Source organism: Struthio camelus, chromosome 1 (assembly GCF_040807025.1).
Source record: "Struthio camelus isolate bStrCam1 chromosome 1, bStrCam1.hap1, whole genome shotgun sequence".
NCBI classification, from domain to species: Eukaryota; Metazoa; Chordata; class Aves; order Struthioniformes; family Struthionidae; genus Struthio; species Struthio camelus.
Window position 1 is genome coordinate 120,668,384 of NC_090942.1, and position 12,005 is coordinate 120,680,388.

General features: G+C 38.2%; 1 protein-coding gene across 1 annotated transcript in view; it reads left to right on the forward strand.

Annotated features, from left to right (window-relative positions):
• ITSN1 (intersectin 1) overlaps positions 1-12,005 on the forward strand; it is a 140,669-nt gene that overhangs the window by 116,280 nt on the left and 12,384 nt on the right. The window contains exons 30-31 of the mRNA XM_068913096.1: positions 1,070-1,261; positions 11,589-11,710. Of these exons, the coding sequence (XP_068769197.1) occupies positions 1,070-1,261; positions 11,589-11,710 (314 nt within the window). The remainder of the gene's footprint in view (positions 1-1,069; positions 1,262-11,588; positions 11,711-12,005) is intronic.

Sequence of the window (12,005 nt, forward strand, 5' to 3'; positions counted from 1 at the left end):
CAAGAAATAAAATAAAAGAAAAATACAGGCTGAATATAATAGAGGACCTGACAGCAGGGCTAATTAGATAGTAGGCTTGTGTCTTAAGGCAGAATACCAGAAACCCTGTGACTTGGCATATAGAACGCATCAGAATGGGAGGAGAAACTATGTATTCAACCAAACAGTCCTGCTGCTTTAGAGAATTAAGGAGAGAAAATTGCTCTATTATAATCGAACAGAGACCACTGTATCCTGAGAGCCAGTCGCATGGTAAGAAAATAGAAAATATATTGTTGGAAGCAGTCCCATGGTGCCAAAAGAATAGCCTAAATGGCCTGGTATATTTTTTATTTTTCTCACTTTTCCAATGGTTTTGTGTTCCTCACATCTCAGTGGCAGTAACAAGGATATCACCGTTGGCTTTCTTTTGAATTATAGAGCTGTGCTGAGCCAGTCCTGTTCTAATTAGAAGAGTTCAGGTAATGGAACTTAAAAGGTTTCCTAGACTTTACTGTCCATTGACCAGGTCTGTTGGAAAGGATAAACTTCTTAGAATAGGTTGGTAAGGATGGAAAATGCAGTTTTTATAAATATAAAACAAAGTTGATGCTTTTGTGGGCAAAAATTTAAGTAAAGCTGAAGAGATGTGGCAATAGAACGCTAACCTCTTTAAAATGGTTGACTTTTTGATAACATTTAAAACTTTCCTTTCTCCTGCTGTGTCCTAACAAAAATATCTAGGGTACAGTTCCAGACAGTTTACACTGTTCTCAGTTTGCGCTGTTGTGCTTGCCCTTCCTAGTATGAACCTGACCCCTCAAAAAGCCAACTGAGAGAGCAAAACTGCTAGAAAACACTTTGCTTTTTGAAAATCACCTTGAGCCAATTTGTTGAGGGCTCAGAGGAGCGCCAGTTCTGGGGCCCGGGAGAGAGGGGCAGGACCGCGGCAGTACGGGTTTGGATCAGCATATATTGTCGTGGAGCTGTGCTGTGACAAAGCATATATAGTGCCTGGAGCTGGTTTACGCATAGCTTAGGTTTTGCTGAAGCTTTACCACCGCTACAGACCTGTTCCTTTATCTTCCAGTGTGCCAAGTAATTGGCATGTATGACTACACTGCGCAGAATGACGATGAGCTGGCGTTCAATAAAGGCCAGATTATAAACGTCCTCAATAAGGAAGACCCAGACTGGTGGAAGGGGGAGGTGAACGGACAAGTGGGTCTCTTTCCATCCAACTACGTGAAGCTGACAACAGACATGGACCCAAGCCAGCAATGTAAGTGACCATCTCTGCTGCCATGCTGTGATTTTTGTATGCTGTACTTTAAGATGAAACATGCAGCATTGCTATGATTCTGCTGTGGTTTGCAGAACTCGAAGCTTCACCCACTGCTGCATTTGTCAGAGTCTCTTTGAAGACCTTCTATAATGCAAACCTTATTTTATGTTTGTTTTATTTTTAGTTCCCATCCCCTTTGTAGCATGTTACCCTTTACCATTTTTGCACCATGCTGTTTACATGCCTGACTCATTTTCCTAGCTTGAATTTGCTCATTGTTTTGTTTTGCTTATGTGTTGTTTTCCTCCTTTTTCTAGGAATCATATGTTGTCCATCCCCCACTCAGGCTTGAAAGTCCTCAAAGAGACCCACTATCCCATATCACTGCCCAGAGGGATGATGGGAGATGCAGCCTTGATCATGTGACTTCCAGCATGATCATCTACTGCCTTCTGAGTAGAAGAACACACTGCAGAGCAGTTTACCTCATTTTACATTAGTTGCATGTAATCGCAATGTTTGAGTTAATTACCTACAGATATAGACGCAAAATTAAGATGAAACAAACAAACAAAAAAAGCAACAACAAAAATCAGAGGATAGTGGGTCCTTTTGTGGCTTTCATAGTTACCAAACTAATTTTTCCACCTTTGCACAGGTGCTTTCAGTAGTCTTAAAATTATTTTTAAATATATATTTTAGCCTTTTAAAGGAAAAGTATAAATTAAGTTTCTTCATTGCAATTGTGTTTGTGCAAAAAGACCCACTATCAAGGAATGCTGCATGTGCTATTAAAATTGTTCCAAATGTCCATAAAGTTGAGACTTTATGTATCTTTCTTTTTTATTGTTCACTTGTCCAGTGTTGTCAATGTCTTTTTTTTTTTTTTAATTGCAAAAGAACAGAAGGAATTAAATCAGTTTAAAGAACTTTATATGTGCCCAGTTACAGATAAGGTATTTTGTTATAGTTATTGTGCTGTATGTATCAGGTGTTCCTTACTGAGTGTATAATACACAGTGGAGAGAGGAAATTACCTTCCTTCCAATGCAAGAGATGTTAGCCTTGCGTAATGTTATCATCCCAGTTATGTTAATTTTATTTTGCACATTACTTGTAGCTGCATACAGTTAGAACCCATCCTGTTTTGTGTTTGTCTCAGATGTTTTGTTTTTTTCATTTTTGTATCAGAAATCACTAGAATGCTACCTTCATGTGGGATTTGAGAATTAACTTTTCTTTTTTTTCCATCTCGGCTACGTGAAGTTTGATTTCTCATTTTTACTTTCTCATGACTATGGAACAGCACATTTTGAACAAGTAATTATCTTGACAAGAAAGAATGTATAGAAATATCTCCCTGCAATTAATTTCCAATGTTTACATTTTTTAACTAGACTGTGGAATTTATACAAATTAATATTAAATGGAGCTTACAGTCGAGTTTATGTAGTAGCTGTGCTGTAGCTAAGCCATGTTTGTCTTTCCAACATTAGTTACAAGCTCTTGATGAAATGCCTGGTGCTGTCGGCGCAGAAACCTCTCTTCCCAATGCCTCAAGCACAATATAGTAGTTCTACTAATTACTTCAACATTTAGTTCTGTTCTGTTTTTTGTATTTCTTTACTTCTAAATTTCATGCTAGCAGTGTTGTAGAGTTTCTAATCCTCCGCCATCTCCCTCCTTCCCACCTATCATCCGGTGCAAAGAACGAGTGAAGCTCCTTATTCAATTGCACTTCAGTATTTCATCGATATGAATGTAAAATATATAAATATATAAAAACCTGCAGCTTTAACAACTGTAATACAGCCTTTAAAATTAGTTACATGTATAGATAATTAAATTCTTCATATAAAACTAGACTAAAATGTGTTTGTTGTCTTGTTGCTGTGTGCACACAGAATTCACCAAATGGCGTTAGTTCATGTAATGAATTAGTCATCAGACTAGCCTGAAGCCCACCTATTTAACATCAGGATGACACTTGTATTGTTTCTCTGAATATTATTTGAATACAGTTGCTCAGACTGATCACACTTAACTGCAACCTTTTGCACTTTTTTCTGTTCAGTGCTTTCTACGTGTTGCAAATCAGTTGATATTTTTTGACACTATGCTGGTAGATACATTAAGTATATGTTGTGGTTTTACCAGGGATTTGCATTGACTTAGGCTCTGTGTTTTATGCCAGAGGCTCTGGTCTTAAAACATGCACACTTGCACAGATTTTCTTTATTTTTAGGATCGTATTTAACGCGCACAAAGTTTTTCTTTATCACTTTGCCATAAAAAAGTTTTATTCTCCACCATAGCCACTTGCTGAAGAATATGTTGCCTAGAATCTGACAGAAATTGAACAGAACTTAATGCTTGCAATTTTCAGTGTCCGTTGTTTTGTTTGCAGAGAACAATGTAGCCAGATTTTATTCCACTATTTCAATATTTCATGCATTGAAATGTTATTTTAATGAAAGGATATCTATATGTTCCTGTAACGAAGAGTTATGTTTGAAGATTTATAATTTGACTAAAAGCATATACCCGAAGGGGTATTTTGATTTTTATCACTTCAGGACAGAAGCACACTTTCTCTAAATACTGGCAATAATTTGGGTGTAGGGGATTCAGATGCTGCCTCTTTTTTTTTTTTTTTGCATTATTTTAAATGAGAAGAAAAATAAAGCTATTATAATATCTGCAGGCTACATGTTTTCTAACATGCCTCTTAAAAACGTTGAGAGTGATGTCTCATGAAAGATTGTCAAAGTCACAGTGCCCTAAGAGTTCCTGGGGTCAGTTTAGTCTGACCAGTCTGCAGTTATCTTTCTGTAGACACGCACACTGGTATATGCTGCACCGAGGGTCCTCCTACAGAAGAGTACTGTGCATTGCTCAGCACAGCAGCAACTTTATAAATCAGTCTCTTATTGAGAACAGTTAACTCACCAAAAATGCAAAACACATTTAAAGTGTCCTAGATAAAGATATTCAAACCATTGCAGCTTACATTGAAATACATTGTTGAAGTACCTATAATGCTCGTTTACTTAAATATTTAAGTTCTCAAGTGTACTGCTATAGATCAGCATGGTAATGTTTAATCTGTCTATCTATCTGCCTCATAACAATTATTTCCTTTGAGTAGCATGTAAGAACAAAATATTGCACATATTCATTGTTATCTGTTGGGATTTCTTTTTGTATATGAGAAAAGAAATATGAAAACAATTCTTTATTAAAGAAAATAGATTATTTCCATCAGAAAGAATAGTTTGTCAGGGTTGTGTCTCAATCCAGTGTTGACTTTCTCTCCTCCTTACTGATTCATCTGAAAAGTTTTCAACCTCCTAAGCCACACATTCCCCTCACAAAGCCGCACATCCTGATTGCAGCAAGTTATTAAAACAAAACAAAACAAAACCCACAGTACTTGCCTCCTGTGATGGAAGTGCACCCACACTCTTGTTTCTTCAGTTCCTGGATTTGTGGCTGCAAAGCCAACAGACACTAATCCCAATCAGGGCTGAAACAAGTTTTACATAAACACAGATAAGAAACCGTTCAGCTGATTTTTAATTTTATTTATATTTTAAGTCAACATTCAGAAAAGAGAAAAGTCTAATTGCTGCCTGATCAATTGAGTGCATTCTTTATATTAATCCTCATTTGCAAAGTATCTTTTCCCTTTGGACCAGGAGATCAAGAAAAGGAGCTGTCACTTGAGGGATATAGAGGAGACAGATGTAGAGACCACTCCAAGTGGTGGTGGGTTTTTTTTCCTCATGATTTTCTCTATTTATCTTGAGAAGAATTTCCTCCGTATTCAGCTGCTGAGGAAGAATTTCCATGCATGTTCTTTCAGGGGGTTTGTTAACATCAATACTTTAAATCTGTCAAAGACAACTTGGAATCTAAGATGCTGTCAAAGATTATCAAGAATGGTTTGTTGTATATTCTGAATGCCCTTTTACTTAATAGTCTCAATTCTTTGGAGTTTCAGTGGTATCTCCTTCAGTCCCCTGGAGCCCACTGAGCCCATTTGAAAGCAGTCTATTGCCATAACCCTCCTGTAAGGCAACAGAATAACTTTATATTTTGATTTTGTTCTGTTTTTTAAAGCAGTCTGTTTAAATTCACAAAGAGTCTTATTTCTAACCGTTTAACTTCTTGATAAATAGCTCCATATACGCACTTCTACGATTATGATAAATGACTTATTTTAACTTTTTTAGGCAACCTCAGTAAGTCCAGGGACAGAATATCTTGAATAGTATCTAATCAGTGTAAAGTAAGCTAAGTTGAATTACCCTATTGCAAGCTAAGTGTATGTGCACAGACAACTGGGTAACAAGCTGCTACTCAGCGAAAAAGAGAAGCTGAGATGACCTTTTGATTCTAAAACCTGAAAGGATGGTGTCAGAGGGTTGTCTTGGATGCAGTTAGATGTGCAAATTATTTTCATTAAGACTTATTCCCTAAATATAGGTTTTATGGGCTTTTGTACTTGTCATTTGATAGCTTGCAAAGGACATATTTTACCCTGAGTAAGGATTCATTTTGAATTTTTGTCCGCATGCGCAGAAAATGTGAGAGTTACCTTAATACCTGGCTTGACCTGGTGGTGTTAATAGTTTGTGTAAGCATAATACTGATACAAGCAACAAATTTCTACGGTGAAAGCAAGTTTCATAGCTGATTGTCCGCTCTCCCCATCTTAATTGGAAAACTTCTTAAAAAGCAAACAAAACCCTGCAGTCCTGTACCGCTTCTCTGCAGCACAAAAATTCAGATTGTAAAGTTGTGTAGAGGCTGAAACTAACTCGAACCAAACCTGTAACTCTTCTTCTGTAACTTTTATTAACCCTGTGGAGCAACACAGAAGTAGAAGTCATATTTTAGAAAAAAATTCATCTTGTATTATTTAAATTTACTATTTCTTGGAAAAGGTAATCTGCTAGGTTGTTTACATGTGAAGATGTTTATATTGCGTAGCTGTTCTACAGCAAGTGAATGTCGCTTTTAGAAGGCATTGGATTCCCTTTAGCCTTGTTGGGATCACAGGGTTTGGCTCTGTTTTCTAGCCTAAAATTTCCCATTTTTTTCTTTTCTTCCTTCCTAGCTTTTTGACTTCTGTCCCCTTGGCAGTAGCTGTGCTTGGCAGCAAGAAGGAAGCTCTATGCTTATATTTCATTCCTTTCTGACTTTTGTGTTTAGCCTGTAAAGGTGCTGGTTTGTACCTGCAGAGTACTGAACTGATGCTGCCAGCGCAGTTCATGCCCTCCAGTGTACAGCTGTGACCTGGTGCCAGCCCTGGTAACTACTAGTCTGAACCTGACTCAAATCAGTGTCACACATAAAGGTTGCCCGTGCCCTGACCTAGTCGGCTGAAACCTAATTCGTGTTTTTTCCATCACACTTGTCTCTGCCACATGTAGTTTTCTATGCTGAATTTTTTCATACGTTGGAGTAATTTTGGATCCAGATGAGTGTTCCAGTCAATCTGAATTGATTCCTTCACCTTAAACCCTTTTGAGGGCAGAAGACCTGAAGCCAGGAAGGATGATGGGTAGAGGTCTGGCTAAGAGAGTGAAAAATTAGTAAGATATTGCTTGTTAAACAGTTTGAACTTTTAGAATACTAGTTACCACGTTTCTGTCTCCATGGGAAGTGCCTATACAACGTCTTTATTTTTTATGAAGACAACACAAGATGAGGTTGTGCAGTTCTTTCAGCTTGGATCTGTGCCTGATGCTTTGACTGATTTGATATTACTGTGCAGTGCTCCAAGGCTCAAGATAGGTCCTGAACTGTAACTCAGGGATGAGATTTAAACTTTCCTGATGTGGTATAAACCAATCCAGGAATCGGTTAACTCTGCCAGTTTCTGTTTGCAGATGCATCCCTGCCCTCACACATTTTATTCTTGTTCTAGTAGATTTTGAAAAGGGAGTGCTAGACATGTTCTGCTTATTTCTAAAAGAATTTAGTAGGTTTCCTTCTCTACCATCTCACCTGTCCTCTTCCCCTTCTTCCCTTGTTGTAATACTAAAATACATTGTTTCAGAGTAAACAAGTTATTTACCTAAAGCACTGCAGAAAGATTTTGCTATTGCAAAATGAAGATGATAGTAATGTATCACGAGTGTATCTTGCTGAATACTACAAGGCTAGCCTTTGATACTCAGGTTTGTTCTAGAACAAAAGGGGGAAAAAAGGGAAAATCAAAACTGTTAAAAAAGATCCTAGATCTGTTGTTTGGCCCGTCTGGATTGGCAGGGGTGATCCCTCCTACCAGATAAGAGCTGATTGGCGTAACCAGAAGGAGACGTGTGTTCCTGGTGACTTGTCTTGGCAAAGAAAAGTAATATGTAATATTTTGCAAGTGGGTCTTTCGAGACTTGTTCCTAGATCCTACTTCCCTCCTTTCCAGAAGGAAAAATTGTGAACAATTGTAGAGGGAGCACTGTGTCCTACTGATAAATGGGCATACTGGTCCAGTTCAGACATCCTAAACAGGCTGAAATTGTTCAAAATAGCTGTGAAATGGCATCACAGAAGATAGAGATGGAAAGATCTGTTTGATCACCAATGTATGAGCTCTGCTCAGCAGAGGCTGGGAATAGTCTTCCAGTAGTGGAGGCATCACACAAGATGCTTACTGGAAATTGATAGTTGTGCCTGAAGTTAGCTGATAAGCCAAGAAGAAGGAACCTGATGAAACAACTGTAATTATTCTGAGGGAAGGGATGCTGTTTTCATGCCAGGAGGGCTATTTTCCCTGCTTTGTGTTTTGGGGGAAACCTGTGAAATGATTTTATACTGCTTCTGGTTCCCTGTAACAGAACTGATTCCTATTGGCTGTGATCTTGTCATTACAACCTGGGCCGGTATGAAGTTTGCGGTGAAATCTGGCTGTGACCGTGTTTAGAATGGAACATTCTCAACACCCCGACAGCACTGTTTAGAGGCGACCTCCCCAAATTGGAGGGCATTCAAAGTTGTGCCCGTATGTTGAATCACTGAGTCCCACGGCAGAACCCTCCTTCCGTCCAAGCAGAATCTCTTGCGTGTTGCTTTCCAACTTAGTGATTCCTTTATAAAGACCCATGTTTTCAGGGTCCTAAAGGAAAAGGAACAAGACATTCACTTTTTAGAACAGAATTTTTAAGTCTTTTTTTTACGTTTCTTCAGTTCTGTGGGTCCAAAAGCACAGATTTCTAGTTGCAGCATTTGTATGGTGGCTCTGTAAGTGCAGAGAAAATAAGTGCCCAGGCTGGTGAGCGTGTGTGAGTGCCTCTGCTTCAATTCATACGTGCTAGCCAGTCGGAGGGCAGCAATTTGTGTATTCGCCGCACTGTGAACATATGGAGTTAGCTGTTGTAATTTCCCCATTCTGTTGTGAATTTACTAGCTTTTTTGCAGTTAAAGACTCAAATTCAGCTTCTCCAACCTTTCAGATAGAATCCAACACTCTACTTTTCAGAGAAGGAGAGAAAATATAAAAGAGAATGAGGCACTCTCTAATAACTAAAAAGACAAATTCCAGTGCCTTATTTCACGTACCTGAATAGCTATATGCACGAGGGACTATCTGCATGCTTTAAATTAGGAACATTAACCAGTTCTTTACTGAAGTGAGGTCCTCTGCTTTATCCATAACAGAACTTTTCCATTTGTCAGTGAAAATGTCTTGAGATCAAGGGCATTTTATAGTCCCTAGCAGGAATCTCTTTTAGTTGGCTGAATTCGTCAATGATATTGTTACAGCTGCAAGTGGAATTTAGACATTTATAAAAGTGCTTTACACAGTCCTTTGGCATCCCTGAAAAAATAGCTAGAGCGCTTTGGCCTGACATTTTGGCTTGAAAAGGAACACACAGGGTTTTTCGTCTTATACAAAGAGGATAAAGTTCTTGCTAGTTCTGCACCTAATGGGAAAACATCCCATATTAGAAAAGTCTCCCCTACATATTCTACTCTGATAGGTTATTTTCTCAAATATTTAGCGTGAAAAGACAGATCATTTGCTGAAGCTCAGAGTAGCTCATTTAAATCCCAGTTGACTGTCTGTCAAGGTAGGCCGCAAAATGTTATAACTGAAAATGTTAAATGCTTCCTCTAAAATGTCGGTGGTTGGAAATAATACTTCAAACCAAGATCATCAGCATCTTTGAAGAGGAGACTTCCCCAGCCTCTAGAGAAAAAATAGTTAAGCACTTTGTTCATTTGTAATGAAGCGGACAGTGCTCAGAGAGAAGTAAATGTGTTTTAGACCTGCTTTACTTTCCATGATAACTAAGAAAACACTTTGAAAACTCATTTATTAAATAGAAAGGAAGCTTTTGGGAAGTGTCCAACAGATTGATTGTTTTGGCGTTAAATCAGGGTCATTCTAGCTGATAATTCTCAAACTCTACCTTTTTATTTCAAAACAAACCGTGAAGTGCCTCTTTGAAAGGACTGCAATATATAGTACCTCAAAGGAGCGTTCTCCGTATGCTTCGGCTTCCGATCTGATTTGTTTTGAGCTTTGCAAGCATAGAGGAAGCTACCTTGACTGTCTAGATCTCCTTTTTTCTTCTTTTTTTCCTTTTTCCCAGAGTAATCGTTACTTTTTCTGGAGCGCAAATTAGTTGAAGCAGGGCATCCCAAAGCATGTTCATGAACAACGCAGCGGCGTTATGTGCAGACCTTGCTAGTGGTGCGGTGCAGAATCACCTCCTGAACTGCGTTCAGGAAGCCAACAACAGAGGAAGTATTATCGAAGTATTAACTTCATATGCAAAGAACTGTAAGAGTTGCCCCGGGATGATGTGACTAGGAGCAGTAGTGGTTCACTTCTTTGTTAAAGCATTTGAAAGCATCTGATCTAAAATACCGCTGTCAGATCTCAGTGTATTGATGTCATCGTTGATGCTATTGAAAAAGAAGTAAAAAAGCGTTGGCTGTTTTAAAACCTGTGAGGTGAAATTCTGATTATTTTTGAGACAGCAGGAAACTCTGTTTCAAAGGGGAATGTATTGCATTTGCCATTACTTCATTGAGGGGTGGGGGAAAGAATTAAACTAAAGAATTTTCGTCATGTAAAAATTCTTTTAAATACAGCATTATTGAAACAAAATGTTTTAAGCTAGCTTGAAAACAATTTTCCTTATTGCAATATATTTTATTTTATGCAGAAAGAGAATGAAAATAACAAATATAAAAAATGAAACTGGAAGGAAATATTCCAGTTGCCAGTTTCAGAAGAATTTCGTTCATCTCAGTTGAAAATTCTGGCTTACAAAGAAAACTTTGTAATTACATATTCTATTCTAATTCAGGATAGGAAATTTTGGAATTCTAGAATTTGCTATAGCATAAAAATTCTAGAAGCTACATGTAGTAAATACAACAGAGGTAGTTTGCAAAAACAAGAGAAAAAACTGATGGAAGATGAGTTCCTAGTTACAAGCTTTTAACATGCTTGTAAAGGTAAAAGAGAACAATAATCAACCCTTTTGGCTGGATCTATAAACTGACCTCCACTGACCTTCATGTGTTTTGTCTCAAATCCTTCAAAAATTCTGAAGCAATTTTTGGTTGGAGTGTGAGGGAATAAAAACAAACTCCGCGGTACCTTCTTGATGAGAATGGCTACTTTGACAGGAATGGTAAAGGCTAAAATTGAAGTTAGAGTATGAATAAGCAGGGGCTTGAATTCCTCCTGTTTGTAGCGATCTCTGTTTTGCCATCATCTCCCCAGTTCTCATCAGAGCTTTTACTATGGCAATCTTCAATCCATTCCCTTTTAGGGTATATCTGCCTTCTCTGTGGCAGCAATACTGGGTGAAGTCTTTGTCCCCTTTTTGGGGGGATTTGTTTTTCAGTGCTGTCCTAGTTGAATAACACAACTAAAGGGGACAGTGAACCTTCGAGTGATGCTGGAAATGGGCGGCTAGTGGTAAAGGAGGCTTTTAAGCTTCGGCACCAGAGAAAACACTCTTTTAGCAATCCTGCTAGTGTTACAGAGAAGTCTAATTTAGTTGTCTCCAGACTGTATGCTTTCATTTTAATGAGATCCTCATTCACTTGCTTTAATAACTAATCGTCAGTTAGAAAGGCCTTGATTTTTTTTTTAAGTAAAAGTGCCATGTATTAAAGACAAACTGTTTTGAATGACTAAGATGAAAAGTTGTTAGCTTTGTGCTATTACATGCAAATTGTGAATTAAATGAAGAGGCAGTAGTTACTGTTCAGTAAACGTTATTTGACTAGTGCAGATCTGTATGAATTTGCAAATGGCCGTAAGTAAAATCTGCGATTCTTTTGTGTTTTCCAGGGTGTGCAGACTTGCATCTTCTGGATATGCTGACACCTACCGAAAGAAAAAGGCAGGGATACATCCATGAGCTCATTGTCACCGAAGAGAACTATGTAAATGATCTGCAGCTGGTCACGGAGGTAAGCACGCACAGCAGCTTTAGGATCAGGTTTTATTCACTCATCTTTTAAAAGTAAATTAGAGCAATAATTTCACTGTGCGAAGTGATTCTTTCTTTGATATCACTGCCACGCTTGACCTCCTGGGAATGAGCTGTATTCAGTTCTTATATGTGTGTGTATGGGTGTGGGTGTAACTGATGTTGAGCCCTTGTGTTACTGGCACTGAAACGCCAATGTTTAAATTATCATTCCAGTAAACTCTTTCCGCTCCTGAACGTGAATGTTTATTTCTCATGTATAAGTTCTTAAAACA